We start from the raw sequence: 17,695 nt of genomic DNA, 5'->3' as shown, positions 1-17,695 counted from the left end.
CTTTGTCCCTGGTACAGTGTTCAAAAACCTTGGCATGTCCTGAGTGAAAAGAGTGTCATTGGTTATTCTGGAATCCAGAGTAACTTTAACTAGAGTTTATGGTAATGAGGTGACTCAAGGTGGTTAGTGGTCCCTAGACACTTTCAGGATGGAAGCTCATCACCTGAAAAGCTAATTAGGTGAATACAGGGCTGGAATTTTCAGGCCCATCCTCTTATTTTCAGATAGGGGAGAGGAACTGCTGATTGAGTTCAAATAGCCAATGATTTAATCCAATACACCTATTCAATGAAATCTCATTAAAAAAAAAACACTGAAACAACCAGGCTCAAGCTTCTAGGTTGGTGAACACATCAATGTGCTGGGAAGATAGGATACCCACAGAGGTCATGGAAGCTCTGCTCTCCTTTCCCCCCATACTTTGCCCTATGTATTTCTTCCATTCGGCTGTTTCAGAGATAACCTTTACAATATAACTGTAATAGAGGAGTGCCTGGGTGGCTCAGTGGATTAAGCCTCTGCTTTGATCTCAGGTCATGATCTCAGGGTCCTGGCATCAAGCCCCACATCAGGCTCTCTGCTCAGCAGGGAGCCTGCTTCCCCCACTCTCTCAGCCTACTTGTGATCTCTCTCTGTGTCAAATAAGTAAATAAAATCTTAAAAAACCAAAATAGTAATAGTAAGCACAGCACCTACTTGAATTCTGTTCCATTATTCTAGAGAATTCTCATATCTTATTTGGGGGTGTGGCAGTCATGGGAATCCCCCAAATTTGTAGTTAGGTAGGTAAAACTGCAAGTAGTTTGGGTATACCTGAGACTTGTGGCTAGTATCTGAAGTGGGGGCAGTTTTGTGGGAATAAGCCCTTGCTTGACCTGTAGGTCTACTCTAATGCTGGGTATTTAAATTACAGGGTACCCACTTGGTATCAAAGGATTGCTATTGAAACAACATATATTTAAATGGGACGTGTGCATGTATTACATACACCCTTCTCTCATCATATATTACATAATTAATAAGGAAAAATTTAACTACTGTGCATTTAAATCAAACAAAAACCATGAGGTAGCACTTACCTTTAACCTTGGGGCAATCATTACCCATAGGTCTTAAGTCTTGAAAGAGCCGCGTCTACCTGTATCCTCACATTTGGATTTTTAACTTTTAGTCTAATAAGAAGAGCTTCATCCATTTTATGCACAAAATATTATCAATCTGGCCTTTTCCCAGCATATTTCCCAAGAACTTATTTAGAATCTGGCACAACAAACACTGAACTTCATTGCTATATGCCTCAATCCTAAAAAGGAAAAGAAAAAAAAAAATCAAATTATTCCCAGGAGGCATTATAATGACAACCATCTGATTTTCCCTAAGTTCAGAATTCTAGAATTTAATAATAACTCATGAGGAAGTTACAATTTATGCAAAAAAATAAAAAATATAAATAACAGAAAAAAGAAAAAGGCTTTAACGTTAATGTCATTCATAGTCATAGATATACTACATATGCATTTAATATAGTCTCAAAATAACCCTTATCTGAAATAATATTTGCCAAATAACAGGATGCAATAATTTTTGGACCAAAATTTAACTTCTTTCCTAAGTAGAATTCTCATTTAAATATATTTACCTGAAACTGGTTCTTAAATTTTTTTAAGTAAATCTAGCATTATATAGTAAATTAGCTTTTGATTATAATCATATTTTATCCTACAGAAAAAATGTATAAGGTGACTTTCATGTGACATAAATATGTGTATGTAGGTACATATAACATAAACTTACTTATCATCACACATAACATTTATTTTTTTAAAAGACTATTTATTTGAGAGAGAGAGAGACAAGCAGACTTGGTAGCAGGGACCCGATGTGGGGCTCTATCTCATGACTCCAAGAATATGACCTGAGCTGAAATCAAGGCTTGGACACTCAACCGAGCCACCCAGGTGTCCCTATTTATCATCACATATAATTTAGACCCCTAGCTGTCTTCTCTCTAAATTATTAAAGCCCTAAAGGCTTTCACCCAGTAAGTTTTTGGATGATACATACACTCACTGCAAATGTTAATACTAATTGAGAAAACTTGCAGAGTATTTTCAAGATAAAGTAAAATAATTAAAATAAGTTGAAATGTCACTGTCTTCTTGGCTAAATGAAGTAATAAACTGGTCCAAATTCTATTTCTTGCTCCGCTGCAGATTTCATATTTACAGACTATCATAATGTATTTAAGGTATGGACAAATGCCTCCTGAAAAAATGCTTTACTGACAACCAGAAATATAGAACCAATCCTTCACAAACTACATTGATAAGTCTTTATCCCTAGCACTGACCTAAGACTCTCCAAGATATTAATAATGTCTCATCAAACTAAATCTTTATTCCTTAATAACTTTTAATCATCTATCCAGAAGAAATGATTAAGGAAGAAAGACTTGGTAATCATTTACTTGTGTCTCTCCTGTTTCTGAATTACTTCTGCCACGGAGGAAAGCAGCATAAGACTTTGATTACAAAAGATTGTTTTGATTCCTCTACACATCCTTCAGTCTATTTAGAAAAATGTACCAAATACAGTTCAGTTGTCAATTCTTTTATAATTTCACCTGCCTATAACACAGCAATTTCATTTTGATATATCATTTATCATTTTAACTCCTATTCCCACACTACTCAGGATATTACTTACAAATGTTCATATCTGTCAAAAACATTCTCCCAGGGGCACCTCAGTGGCTTAGTGTGTATGGGTAGGTAGGGGTAGGGCATCTGCCTTCTGCTCAGGTCATGATCCCAGGGTCTAGGCTCTCTGCTCAACTGGGAGCCTGCTCCCTGTGTTTGTGTTCTCTCTCATTCAAATAAATAAACTCTTAAAAAAAAACAAAAAAACTTCCAATTATATTTCAGTGGTTCCCAAACACTCCCAAAAACAAACAAAAAAGCAATAGCTCTCGTATTTGGCTGCTGGGAGGATAAAATGGACCACTCTATGAAGGGCAACTGTAATTACCACATTTACTAATACACTTCCTCTTTGACCCAGCAATTCCCCTCAGATAATCTGACAGCTACCCCTGCAAATGTAGGAAATATGTATTCATTAAAGCATTGTGTCTAGGGGTGTCCGACTGGCTCAGTCAGTAGAGCATACCACTTTTGATCTCGGGATTGTGAATTTGAGCTCTCAACACTGGGTACAGAAATTACTTTAAAAAAAAAAGTCACTTCTAATACGTAAATACTGGAAACACAAGTGTGTACCTGTAGTGCACTGGCTATTAGAGCATGTCCACCAAATAGAACATGTGACAGCTTAAAAAAAAAAATGAAGAAATCTAACTAATAAGGAGTATCCAGAATATACTATTAAATGAAAAAAGCAAAGTGCAGAACAATGTAGAAAATCTTGAAGGAGAAATGAAATAACGCATATTCACATTTGTTTGTATCTGCATGAAGCCCTGAGGGTAAACAAGAAACTAGTTAAAAATGGTTATCTGTAAAAGACTGAGGGAAAATACTGGATGGGGACTAGGAAAGGAGCAAGTCTTCTCGGTGAATTTCTTTCTATATACTTGGAGCATGTAAAATATTTACTAATCAAAAAATGTTTTTAAAAATCCAGTGAGGGGCACCTGGGTGGCTCAGTGGGTTAAAGCCTCTGCCTTGGGCTCAGGTCATGGGCTCAGGTCATGATCCCAGGGTCATAATCCCAGGGTCCTGGTATCAGGGAGCCTGCTTCCTCCTTTCTCTCTCTCTGCCTGCCTCTCTGCCTACTTGTGATCTCTGTCTGTCAAATAAATAAATAAAATCTTAAAAAAAAAAAAAATCCAGTGAAACAAACCTGGGTGGCTCTGTGGGTTAAGACTCGGTCTTTGGCTCAAGTCATGACCTCAGGGTCTTCTGATGGGAGACCTGCCTCAGGCTCTCTGCTCAGCAGGAAGCCACTTTCTCTCTCTCTCTCTCTCTCTGCCTCTCTGCCTACTTTGTGATCTCTGTTAAACAAATAAAATCTTAAAAAAAAAAAAAATTGAACATCCAGTGAAATAGTTTTTTTAAAATATCTTTGTGTAATCCTGCCAAATAAGAAAAATTAGCTTGAGAAAAAGAAAATTTTTTTCTATCTTTTTCCCTCTGAATAAATTAACCAACCATATATGTTTGTTCAACATCATTCTTCTGTCATTTTTTTAAAACTTCCAGAAAGTGATCGCTTTTCTGTTCCTAGAATTGCTGCTATTCTTCTCTTCAATATCCTGTTGAGTTTGTAGGTGTTCAGAATGGATTGGTATCTAGCTGAATTCCTGGGACCAGACAAAATTTAGGTCGCCGGCTCCACCAACATCTTGCTCCTGCAGTCTATCTAGTCCATTTTTTTTTCTATTTCTTATAAAACCATAATAAAAGCCAATTAAATATATCAACCTGAAAAATATCTGGTTTGTAGCAAAGATGCACTTACTTACACTGATTTTGTCAATAACAAAGAAGTGTGTTTTGTTAAAATCATTACAGGGCATAAACACAAATTTGTATTTATGTATGTATTTTAAACCTGGTTAATGAAATGCAGATTTATGTTAAAATCAGTGAGCTCTTAACCTGAAGAGACACCGAACTGTGATCATTAAATGCAATACTGGTCTCTAAAATAAGTAAACCAGGCAAAATGGTACTGAAACTCAAAATCCACTACAATCCTCATATAAGACTGCCGGGATGTGCGTGCGCTCACGAGTCACTCGGGGGTCCGCGGGAAGGGGGGGGGGGCGGCCGGAGGCCCCTGGGGAGAGGGGGTGCCCGGGCGACGTCGGGCTGACCTCCAGACCTCTCTGAAAGGGTGGGGAAGGTTGAGAAGGTTGGAGTCCGGAGGGCCACGGGAGGCTCCTGGGAAGGCTGGTCCCAGGAGGGCGAGGGGCGAGCCCCGGGGCCGCGCTTACCGTGCGGTAGGCGCGGCTCAGCGCTGGTGATCTTGTTCTGGTGCGGCTGCTGCGTCCGCTGGAAGGCCTCCTTAACCGGCAGCGGCTCTTTCTCCGCCCCCATGGCGGCGGACCTGGCCGGGACAAGCCTCGTCCGCTCCGGGGTGCAGGGGCCCGACGGAACGTCAAGTCCACAAAGCCCCCTCAGGATCGGGTTAGCCCGCAGCTGAGCCCCCAAGTTGGAATTACCGCCCGAGTGTTCAAGTAACTCCCGCGGGAGAAGGAAATACCGCGAGACTGCCGCGGGAGCGCTTGGACCGGGAAGAGGCGGACCGGGCCTCTGGTTTGGCGCGTGCGCAGAAAGCCGAGCCTGTCCTTTTTCCTACTGGAAGTGAGATGTTTATGGGTGGTAGGTTTCGGCCGGAAGTGGTGTTGCGTAGGGAAGGGAGGGATGCGCTGAATCGCCGCTTGACGGGCGAAACGCTAGGCTTGCGGCTCTGGGGTGGAGGTGAGGAGAAAGGCAGCCAGTGATATGACTGGACCTCAGACTTCTAAGGGGCGATATTCCAGGGTTCGTTGGGGGAGGCACATTCTGGTTTTGCTCAAGAGACGAATCGAGGTCTCCCGGGAGAAGGAGGTTTGAGGGAAGCTATTCTAGGGTCGGCTGAAAGGGTCAGACTGAAATTCTTCTCAGGCCTGAGAGGGCTGCAGGGAACAGGAATCGGCTGAAGTGGATAACGTGTGAATATACCCAGAGGTGATACTGGGAACTAACTATCCTTACGGTCTGGGGTGCTAATGGCGTGCATAAAGGGAAACAGGGAGTACAAGAGAGGGAAGGTAATGTTAAGTTACTGGTTAGGAGACCGATCGGCAATGCCTGCAGGAGGGAATCAAGCCGTATAGATTCTTTTAAAAAGTAGAATTATTTTAGACGAAGATAGAAACAGAAGTGTAACTCAAACATTGTGTACTTGCCATTTAATTGGAGAAATAAGTAACATAAATTGTTTGATAATATAAATTGAAGTCCTTTGTCTACTCGACACAATTTCATTCTGTTCCTCTTGCCCAAGGTAACTACTCCCCCAAGCACCTTTGTGTTTTAATTTCATACATAGTACTGTTTTGCATAATTTTAACAACCAGTAATGTAATACCCTTTTGCAGCTTGCTTTTTGACTTAACATACTTTTTTTTTAAAGATTTTATTTATTTATTTGACAGACAGAGATCACAAGTAGGCAGAGAGGCAGGCAGAGACAGAGAGAGGGGGAAGAATGCTCCCTGCTGAACAGAGAGCCCCATGCGGGGCTTGATGAGCTGAAGGCAGAGGCTTTAACCCACTGAGCCACCCAGGCACCCCTTGTTTACTTAATGTTCTTAATCTTTATCAGTGTGATGTAATTCCGGTTCATTCATTATAAGAACTGAACAGATACTTCCTTATATTAATTTTTCACTATCTTTTTTTTTTTTTTTCTTTATATGGCCAGTGCCTGGTACATTGTAAGTACTTAAATGTTAGTTAAATGGATGAACGCTCTAGCATATGAGCTAAATCGTTTCAAGAATGAAAAGAATTGGGGGTGCCTGGGTGGCCCAGTGGGTTAAAGCCTCTGCCTTCCGCTCAGGTCATGATCCCAGGGTCCTGGAATCGAGCCCTGCATCGGGCTCTCTGCTCAGGGGGGAGCCTGCTTCCCTTCCTCTTTCTCTCTCTCTGCCTGCCGCTCTGCCTACTTGTGATCTGTCAAATAAATAAATAAATCTTTTAAAAAAAGAATTTTAAATGGCTTACAGGTATTTGATACAAACAGAATACTAGTCAGAAGCAGAATCATGGAAGTGCATGGTGTATTTCAAGAACTTCAACAGTCTTAGAGCTTAAAATGTAGAATTGTTTGAAGGTATGGGATGAAGGAGACACCTAGAGAGATAGATAAGGCTTACATTTAAAGGATATTGTCCTGAGGAGGATGCACTAGCTCAGAACCATTAGAGGTTTTTGAATTATGAGGAAACTGATCAAATCTGTATTTTTAGAGTCCCTGGCTGGCTCAATTGGTAGAGCATGCTACTCTTAATCCCCAGGTCATGAGTTTGAGCCCCACATTGGGGGCAGCGTTTACTTATAAATAAATACATAAATATTGCTGTTAAGATTTTATTTAAGATTTTATTTACTTATTTGACAGAGAGAGAGAGATCACAAGCAGGCAAAGAGGTAGGCAGAGAGAGAGGGGGAAGCAGGCTCCCTGCTGAGCAGAGGCTGGGCAGCCTCTGTCTCAGACTTGATACCCTCTGTATCAAACTTGCACCATTTTCTATTTATGTATGTGTTCCATTTAGCTTGTATCTTGCATCCTTTTTCAGTTATAGAAGAACTAACCCCAGGGTGCCTGGATGGCCAAGTCAGAAGAGCATGCATCTGTTGATCGTGGGGTCATGAGTTAGAGCCTCACATTGGGGGTACAGATTACTTAATAAATCAAATTAAAAAAAAAAAAGGACTTCCCATGCTTTCATTATCCCATCTACCAGGTCTATACCCTAATACATTACCTCTATTACTGTAAGTGAATTATCTGATTTAGGAGAGGAAGTAAGCTCTTTAAGAATACTTTTTGAATACAAGAGTCTGAAGCATAGCCAATTATAAACTCCCAAGGAAGACTGGGTTGAAATAGAAGTAATAAAAATATAAAAGACCAGAATCGTTAAATGACAGCTGTCTTTGTGTAAAAGAATAATAATTCATACCTATAATAATAAGATACTAGTATTTTTATGTGAGTTATTTTTAGGTAGATCTAGGTGTTAAGCTTTATAAGCTAAATTTTTTTTTTTTTTAAATTGGAGTGGTCTATTTCTTTTGACAGAGAGAGAGATCACAGTAGACAGAGAGGCAGGCAGAGAGAGAGAGAGGGAAGCAGGCTCCCCGCCAAGCAGAGAGCCCGACGCGGGAGTCGATCCCAGGACCCTGAGATCATGACCTGAGCCGAAGGCAGCGGCTTAACCCATTGAGCCACCCAGGCGCCCAAGCTAAATTTAAACGTAGTTTATATTTATGTTTTTATAGGACCATTCTTTCTACTACTTAATATTATAAGCAGTTTATTATTAAATAGGATCTCTTTGATTATCCTATTTATTTATTTATTTATTTGACAGAGAGAGACAGTAAGAGAGAGAACGTAAGCAGGGAAAGTGGCAGAGGGAGAAGCAGGTTTCCTGCTGAGCAGAGAGCCCAATTCAGGGCTTGATTCCAGGACCCTGAGATCACGACCTGACCTGAAGGCAGATGCTTAACCTCTGAGCCACCCAGGGCCCCTGATTATCCTCCTTTAGAAAGTGTTTTACCAGCCTTTGTCTTACATATTCCTAAATTGTTCAAATACTTATTTTTCAAATAAGGTAACAGTAATAGTAAAAATAATGTCAGTCGTTCCCTCATTTATTCTTTTTATTTGTTTAAAGATTTTATTTATTTATTTGACAGATAGAGGGATCACAAGTGGGCAAAGAGGCAGGTCGGGGCGGGGGAGTGCGGGGCGGAGAAGAAGGCCCCCTGCTCACCAGAAAGCCCAATGTAGAGCTCAGTCCCAGGACCCTGAGATCATGACCTGACCTGAAGGCAGCTGCTTAACCCTCTGAGCCACCCAGGTGCCCCTCATTTATTCTTTCTAATACATTTATTGAGTACCTACCATATAACAAACACATTCTGGGAACAGGTAGGTAAGATTCATTAGTACAAAATCAGTAACGTGAAACCATATTACATGACTGCATTAATGAAACCCTCAACTACAAATAGTTGGTCATCTTAATTGAAATTTTGTTCTAAAGGATGGCTAAGCCATATGAACAGCTGACTGAAGAGCATTATTGCTTGGAAGTGTGGTTATATATCCACAGCAGTCAACCTCAGTGCATATATCTTAAGCATGACTGCACACATTTATGATCTTTCAAGTTTTGGCCAGAAGGGATCTGTCCCAACAGAGCCCATTTGGGCTGTGGAATTATACTGATGTACTTGCTCATCATGATATGTATAGCTCTGATTTACATTGAATTCTAAGGAAGGGTATGTCTCTTCAAATTAAAATTCCAAAACTTAGACCAAAAACTTCAGGTTTGAACCTATTCCCCAAAACTCCTGTGACTTCCCATTAAGGCACCTTTCAGAGATAAGTAAAGAAAAAGGAGGGCAAACAAAAGACGAGCATGTTTAGCTCCATTTTTCTTTTATTTAGCTCCATTTTTCTTTAGCTATGTAAGGTAAATATTTAAAAAAAAAAAATAAGGAGACATGACATAGTTTATCCTTAAAATTGTAGTGGTTTCAGGGGCATCTGATGCATTCCAACGTAGAGCATGTTACTCTTCATCTTGTGGTTTTACGTTTAAGCCCTGTGTTGGATGTAGAGATTACTTAAAAATAAAATCTTAAAAAAAAGAAAAAAAAAAGCTGTAGTGGTTTGAGATTTATTGGAGGGAAAGAAGTATTAAAAACAAGTGAGGATCCTTGTTGGAAATTTTAATTATGAGAGGAAGAGAGTTAATAATTGTTCCCTCAACTATTAAGGACAGCTATATGAGTCAGATTGCTTCAGGGCTACTGTGAATTTCCCTCCAATTCTTTTTATTCATTAAAAGGAAACCTAGAGGGGCGCCTGGGTGGCTCAGTGGGTTAAGCCGCTGCCTTCGGCTCAGGTCATGATCTCGGGGTCCTGGGATCAAGTCCCGCATCGGGCTCTCTCTGCTCAGCAGGGAGCCTGCTTCCTCCTCTCTCTCTCTCTCTGCCTCTCTGCCCACTTGTGATTTCTCTCTGTCAAATAAATAAAATCTTTAAAAAAAAAAAAAAAAGGAAACCTAGATGCAGTTGTTTCTCCAACAATTTAGTTCTGGTTTAAAACATGATGATGTACACCATGCTCTGACATCCAGGAGAAATAAACTCTTTAGTAGTCCTACTACCTCCCTTGGAAGATAGGAAATAAGACCTCCAAAGAAAAGCTTGCCTTTTTCAGAACAACATAAAATATTTGGAACATGTCATCCTTCAAGGAAACATCTAACCAAGTTTAAATCAAAGGCATCTACCAGTCCCTGAATTCTCCCCCAGATGCACATCTTTTTAAGTGTAGGCAGATACTGTATGCAGTAGATTTCCAGCTATTAAGGCTACTTAGCCATAGTTAAAGCATTTATAATAACTAGCCCAAGTTGATATCTCCAAGTCCCTCCTAAGGCAACCAACAACTAAAATTGCCACTGTTGTAACAAACCTTGACCTCTGTCCCTATTTGTAGGTCGGCCTGATGTTACCAACCCTTTATATTACTATAAAAGAAAGCTATGCCAGGTACCTCATTAGTGCAGTAAGTAGTGGGTCGGTCTCATAAAAGAAAACTATGTCAAGAGAGTGCTAGCCCAGAGACAATGTGCTACATTTTGTGTATGGCATATTACAGTTTAATCCTACTCCTATAGCAATAGCTGTTTTCTCAGATGGCTTCTGCTGCCACCTTCCTGGCACCTTCCTAAAGCTACATTCCAACATTGTTCCAGAATGCCCAGTAAAGCTTTCCATCTCATATAAAGTCCCAGCCCTTAGGTTCAATATTTAACATCTGTCCAATCCTAAACTGACCAAACAGGAGAGATTTCTCTTGACCAGCTCTCTACATGCTGTTTTTCACTGAATTACACTTAATCATGTGACCCATCTCACCAGCCATCTTTGTCCCTTCCTGTACCTTCAGATCGATAGCCTTCAGTTCTAATGTGGTTCTATTTTCTGACAGTTCATATCAGAGAGACCAACAAGGTAACTGAGTAGCATGCTAGGCCTTCACAACTCATGAGATCCTAGAGTAGTCCTTTTGGCATTATTTGAAGTCTACCAGTGTGAATGAGTTAGCAAATGTTGACACCATTGCCAAAAGCCCAACAACTGCACTTGGTCTATAATGCATAGCCTGTGGCCACAATTTTTGGTATACTCCAGCAACAAAAAGATACACAGCCTTTGCTCTGATCCTTATTAAAAATGCATTGTATGTACAATCCTGCAATCAGATTCCTTAGTATTTATCTGAAGGAGTTGAAAAGTTATGTTCTCACAAAAACCTGCAACTGATTTTTATAGCAGCTTTATTCATAATTGCCAAAATTTAGAAGCAACCACGATGTCTTTTTCAGTAGGTGAATGGATAAATAAACTTTTGTATCCAGACAATGGCATTATTATTATGTGCTAAAAAGAAATGAGCTATCAAGCCAGAAAAAAAACATGGAGGAACCTTAATTGCATATTACTAGGTGAAAGAAGTCAATTTGGAAATTATACTACATGCTGTAGTATAATTCTAACTATATGACATTCTGAAAAGGTGAAAAGGGAGACGGCGGGCGGGGGAAGCCTGATTATCTGGGATTGGAGGGACGTAGAGATAACTAGGCAGAACATAGAGGATTTTTAGGGCAGTGAACATACTCTGTATGATACCACAGTGATGGATACATGTCCTACATTTGTCAAGTACTGTCAAATTATTGTTAATAGTAGGGGCACCTGGGTGGCTCAGTCGTTGAGCATCTGCCTTGGCTCAGGTCACGATTCCAGGATCCTGGGGTCGAGCTCCACCTTGGTCTCCCTGCTCCGCAGGAGGCCTGCTTCTCCCTCTCCCACTCCCCTTGCTTGTGCTCCCTCTCTTCGCTGTGTCACTCTGTCAAATAAATAAATAAAATCTCTTTAAAAAATTATTGTTAATTGGGGCACCTGGGTGGCTCAGTGGGTTAAGCCTCTGCCTTTGGCTCAGGTCATGATCTCAGGGTCCTGGGATTGAGCCCCCCATTGGGCTCTCTGCTTGGCAGGGAGCCTGCTTTCCCCCCTCCCCCGCCTGCCTCTCTGCCTACTTGTGATCTCTCTCTGTGTGTGTCAAATAAATAAAATCTTTAAAAAAATATATTGTTAATAGTAAAGTCTGTATAAATATTAATTAATGAAGTCTCACAGAAGAATATCACCAATATGTGGCGAACATATTGTTCTGGGAACATATTGTTTCAAGGTTACCATTCTCGTGATGCCTCCTTCAAACCGGCTTTATTATTAAAAGATAAGATCCCCACATAAATACGATACCAACAGACTAATGAATACTGATGGCATTCGAACAATGTATTAGCACATTTTTGAGGGCTACCTGTATTCCTGACACCTATACCTTACTTGTGTAAGGTATTTTACTCTGTTTCACTTAGATGAAGATTGGGTAATAGCCACAATGAAAAATATTATGTCCACAAAATTGGGGGATTCTAGTAGTCCTCTCAAGTGAGTGAGTGAAATCCATTTACCAGACAAGTAATAAGTAATCTTAAGGTAATGGGTGTCTCAGCATTAACACTATGACTTCTTGGAAGAACTCATGCAATGTAGAAACTAAAACATAACAGACCTTATGGGGAAAATAGGAACAGGATCACATGTACAACTTTGTAACCAGAGCAATAACAACAACAACAGCAAAAAAAAGGTTTAAAATGTATTCAGGGGGCACCTGGGTGGCTCAGTTGGCTTAGTGTCTGCCATCAACTCAGGTTATGATCCTGGGGTCCTGGGATGGAACCTCCATAACAGGCTCCCTGCTCAGCTGGGGAGTCTGCTTCTCCCTCTGCCCCCTCCACTCCTGCTCTCTCTTGCTTTCTCTCTCTCAAATAAAAAAGTCTTAAAAAAATATTCAGGATTTGTTTTAATGAGGCATTAAATAATATTTAATAAATAAAGTCTTGAGAAAACGTACTCAGGATTTGTCTTAGATTTTATTTATTTGTCAGAGAGAGAGAGGGAGAGTGAGCAAGCACAGGCAGACAGGATGGCAGGCAGAGGTAGAAGGAAAAGCAGACTCCCTGCTGAGCAAGGACCCTGATGTGGGACTTGATCCTAGGATGCTGGGATCATGACCTGAGCCAAAGGCAGTTGCTTAACCAACTGAGCCACCCAGGCGTCCCTTTAGGATTTGTTTTAATGAGGCATGGTAAGACACGAGAAATGGCTGTCACAAAGTAGGAAGTTTTTATAATCCCAGATCCCTAGAAACGGAAGGTAGAATATGCCAAACCATGCAAGGAGGGCCATATGGGGAAACACTACGATTGGTCAAGAGGCAGAGGGAGTGGAAGGGAAACCGCAAAACCCTGTATTGTGGAAAAGTCTATGTAGTTTCTAGGAAAGGAGTGAAGCAGGGTAAGCAGGCTAATCAGGTTTAGAATTGGATTTTTTAAAATTAATTTCAACAAAATTTTTGTCCCTGGGTTGATTAGGGCCAATGGGGAATATTGCCAGAGTATAAGAGCCTGATGGGGGCGGGGGGCAGAAGGTAGGGGTGTGCAGGTAGGATGGGCTATTTTATGGTTAGTTTGCATATGACAAGCTGTTTGCTGTCAGCCATCCTTAGGATAGTTCTGGGGGATGATGGGTTCTTCCTTGATTAGTGAGAACCCAGATGCCAGATAGCAATCAAGAATACAGATAATAGGGGCGCCTGGGTTGCTCAGTGGTTTGGGCTGCTGCCTTTGGCTCGGGTCATGATCTCAGGGTCCTGGGATCGAGCCCCGCATCGGGCTCCCTGCTCCGCAGGAAGCCTGCTTCCCTCTCTCTCTCTCTCTGCCTGCCTCTCTGCCTACTTGTGATCTCCGTCTTTCAAATAAATAAATAAATAATTTAAAAAAAAATACAGATAATAAGAAAATATAGTTAATGCAAACAGTTCTGATAAAGATTATTAATACTATGAGATGTTCAAAAAAATTTTTTTTAAGATTTTATTTATTTATCAGAGAGAGAGAGGGAGAGAGAGCAAGCACAGGTAGACAGAATGGCAGGCAGAGGCAGAGGGAGAAGCAGGCTCCCTGCTGAGCAAGGAGCCTGATGTGGGACTCGATCCCAGGACGCTGGGATCATGACCTGAGCCGAAGGCAGCTGCCTAACCAACTGAGCCACCCAGGCATCCCTCAAATTTCTTTTTTAAAAAAAGGATTTTATTTATCTATTTGTGGGTTTGTTGGTTGGTTTTTTTTTTTTTTTAAGATTTCATTTATTTATTTGCATGAGAGAGCCAGAGAGAGCAGCTGAGGGAGAAAGAGAAGCAAACTCCCCACTGAGCAGGGAGCCAGACACAGGGCTTAATCCCAGGACTCTGGGATCATAACCTAAGCCAAAGGCAGCAGCTTAACCAATTGAGCAACTGAAACACCCCATTATTTATGTAACAGAGAGTGCACGTGGCACATGTGAATGGGGGGAGGTGAGGAGGAGCGAGAGGAAGAGGAAAAGAATTCCAAGCAGACTCAGCTGAGCGCAGGCAGCCCAACAAAGGATCAGTCTCAAGACTCCTAAATAATGACCTGGCCCAAACCAAGAGTCGATGCTCAACCGACTGAGCCACCGTGGTGCCCCAAGTCATTGAATTTCTAACAAACATTACAGTAAATATAAGTCTTTACCCCCCTCCTCCAGAAGGGTGAAACAACTTGATGGAAGGGTGTGTAAGGAATTGCTTTGTTGCAGTGCTAAGACGGAGATACACCAAGATCAAAGAGAGCAATGCATTAAGTGAGGTTTCCCCTGCAAAAGGAGAGCATTCCTCTTGAAATCTCCTGCTTTCTGAAAGTTTGTTATGCCAGTTCACTTTTATCAAAGACCTACATTAGTACAGTAACAGCTTTTTTTTTATAAAAGTTAAAATCCTCTTTGGATTTCTTTGAGTTAACAAAAATAGGTATTAATGTAGGTCTGTCCTAAAAGTGAAATAGCATAACATGAACTTTTAGAAAGTGGGGGATACCTGTGCTTTGAAGGTGGACATAACCAAACTGAGCTAAGAGGAAGTATGAAATGGTAAATGAACTATGTTCCTCCATGGCTTACTGTATTCAGCTTTCTAAGTGTACTTTCCAACTCCTGATGCTGACTTCCAGGCTTTACTGACATTTTTTCAGCTTACCAGTCTTGGTTTAGGTGGTTTGCCTTACAGAAATAGGCCTAAGCTGTTACAGCATAGTGATGAGAACAGCCTTGGGCTTTTTGCTTCAGCATCCATCATCTTGGAGGTCATGAAGGTTACCATAGCCGGCAGTAATACTCTTTGTATGATAAAGCTTTGATGTCACATCTCTGCTTTTATTCCCAGGTCAAGGATGCATTCCAATAAAGTTCTAAAAATGTATCAGCAGGTCCAACATGGTAGTTGACCTACCTGTGGAAAGCCTCCCTGGATCCTCACTGGGTCAGATCATACTGACATTCTTAAAAACTCTTCCCATGAAAAACTAACAAGAATGAAAAGATAAGACATATTCCTACCACTTCAAGGAAGTTCCTATACCAGCCAACAGTCGAGCACATTAGCTTGCTGCTTTGATCATCAAATAGACATACTCAAGCTCAACACGGCAGAGGAAAATGTCTCTGTATCAATATCTTTCACATTCTGTATGTGACCTATCAGTAGGTCATGCAATCAGTTCTGTGAGTCACAATGAAATTTTTTTTAAACAAAATAAAATATAAAGTATCAGGTGTTTGCATGAATCCTCTGCCAGAATTGTGCTGCAAGGAATACTAAGGTCAATTTCAATATGTGAAAAGATAATTAGTGGAGGGCATATAATAAATAGAATGTATACTGACTAAGAAATGGTTTTTCAATCCTTTGTCCGCTGGTGTCTTGTTCAGTTTTCATAATAAGTTGGTGAGCTGTCTAGTTTTATGTTACCATGACTTGCAACTAGATGTGAATTCTCAGATGTTCAACTGAGATGCATTTGCAAACTGCATTTTTTTGGAAAGATGTTATCTAGGCTATATTTATGTGTGTGTGTGTATGCATATACATATATATGTGTATATATATAAATATATATATAATATATATATAAATAAATATGTATATATATATAAAAGTAAAAAATATATATAAAATTTATTTTTTGTTAAGTGGCAGTTAAAACATTTTAATCAAAATCACTTTTAAAATGGATCATATCTTTTTTAAAAGAAAGGAAAAATGAAGTGAAATATGCAGAAGCATGTTCAAGTTCAACTGCTGGATCTGGAAATGTGATTAGTGACAATATTGAGAATAGAGACAATATTGAGAAAAATATTGACTCTAATTTGCAGACTTCAACTTCGTTTGAGCCACATTTCAAAAGGAAAAAAGGCTTCGTTTGAGCCACATTTCAAAAAGAAAAAATTAAGTGACATTATAATGAAGATTATTTTAAAATACAGTTTTATCAAATGTGAAAAACCCTTTGAAAATGACAGACCTCAGTGTGTTATATTGTAATAATATTCTTGCAAATGAACGTTTAAAACCTTCAGAATTAAAAAGACACTTAGAAACTCAGCATGCTGAACTTATTGATATGCCTCTTGAATATTTTCAAGGAAAGAAAAAAGATGTAAAGTTGTCAACACAGTTTCTTGGTTCTACTGCTGTAGTGAGAAAGCCTTATTATCATACTTAGTTGCATACCGAGTAGCAAAAGAGAAGATGGCTCACACAGCTGTGGAAAAAATAATTCTCTCAGCACGTTTGGATATGGTACACACAATTTTTGATGGCAAATCCGCTGATAAATTAAAAATGATATCTAGTGATAACATAGTATCTCTCCGCATTTGTACTATTGCGGAACATTTAGAAACAATACTTCTTGCTCAGTTGCAGTCTGGTATGGATTTTGCAGTCCAGCTTGATGAAAGCACTGATATGGGGAGTTGCACTCTTAGTTTATGTCAGATATACATGGCAAGATGATTTTATGGAGGATTTCTTGTGTTGTGTAAATATAACCTCACACCTAAGTGGATTAGATATTTTTACAGAATTAGAAAAGTGCATTGTTGGTCAATATAAATTAAACTAGAAAAACTACAAAGGAATTACAAGTGATGGAGCAGCACGCATAACGGGAAAACATAGCAGAGTACTTAAAAAATTGCTGGAAGTTGCTAATAATGGTGCTGTGTGGAATCATTGTTTTATACATATGATACACGTATGTATATGTGAAGCTTTAGCATCCAGAGAAATCCCACAGAATCTCATGGAAGTATTGAAAAATGCAGTGGAAGTTGTTAACTTTATTAAAGGAAGCTTACTAAATAACCAGCTTCTTGAAACATTTTGTTTTATTTTTTTTTTTTTTTTTAAAGATTTTATTTATTTTATTTGACAGACAGAGATCACAAGTAGGCAGAGAGGCAGGCAGAGAGAGAGAGAGGAGGAAGCAGGCTCCCCGCTAAGCAGAGAGCCCGATGCGGGACTCGATCCCAGGACCCTGAGATCATGACCTGAGCCGAAGGCAGCGGCTTAACCCACTGAGCCACCCAGGCGCCCCTTCTTGAAACATTTTGTTCAGAGATTGGAACTAATCATACCCACTGAGATAACCACAGTCCGTTGGTTATCTCACGGGAAAATACTAAGCAGGGCTTACGAACTCAGGAATGAGATTTACATTTTTCTTACTGAAAGAAAATCTCATTTGGCAACTTTTTTTTTTTAATTTATTTGACAGAGAGAGACCACAAGTAGGCAGAGAGGCAGGCAGAGAGAGAGAGAGGGAAGCAGGCTCCCCGCTGAGCAGAGAGCCCGATGCAGGACTCGATCCCAGGACCCTGAGATCATGACCCGAGCTGAAGGCAGCGGCTTAACCCACTGAGCCACCCAGGTG

General features: G+C 40.2%; 1 protein-coding gene and 1 long non-coding RNA gene across 3 annotated transcripts in view; one reads left to right on the top strand and one right to left on the bottom strand.

Annotated features, from left to right (window-relative positions):
* The window catches only part of FBXL5 (F-box and leucine rich repeat protein 5), a 74,658-nt gene extending 69,380 nt beyond the window's left edge, over nt 1–5,278 (bottom strand). Inside the window, exons 1-2 of one of the 2 annotated variants that reach the window (XM_082728715.1) lie at nt 4,958–5,278; nt 1,080–1,303 (exon numbers count right to left, since the gene is read on the bottom strand). In XM_082728715.1, coding sequence (XP_082584841.1) covers nt 1,080–1,100 — 21 coding nt within the window. In that variant the 5' untranslated portion in view covers nt 1,101–1,303; nt 4,958–5,278. The remainder of the gene's footprint in view (nt 1–1,079; nt 1,304–4,957) is intronic. The other variant, XM_082728716.1, reaches the window with a different exon arrangement.
* Nucleotides 5,279–5,351: 73 nt separating this feature from the next.
* Nucleotides 5,352–15,648, top strand: LOC309863658. Its single transcript, XR_014311162.1, has 2 exons — nt 5,352–5,444; nt 15,142–15,648. It is a non-coding gene; the product is annotated as an uncharacterized lncRNA (long non-coding RNA).
* Nucleotides 15,649–17,695: the final 2,047 nt, after the last annotated feature.

The sequence above is a fragment of the Mustela nivalis genome (genome assembly GCF_964662115.1).
Source record: "Mustela nivalis genome assembly, chromosome: 4".
Taxonomy (NCBI): domain Eukaryota; kingdom Metazoa; phylum Chordata; class Mammalia; order Carnivora; family Mustelidae; genus Mustela; species Mustela nivalis.
Note: the sequence above shows the minus strand (reverse complement) of the source record. Positions and strands in the feature narration are given on the sequence as shown.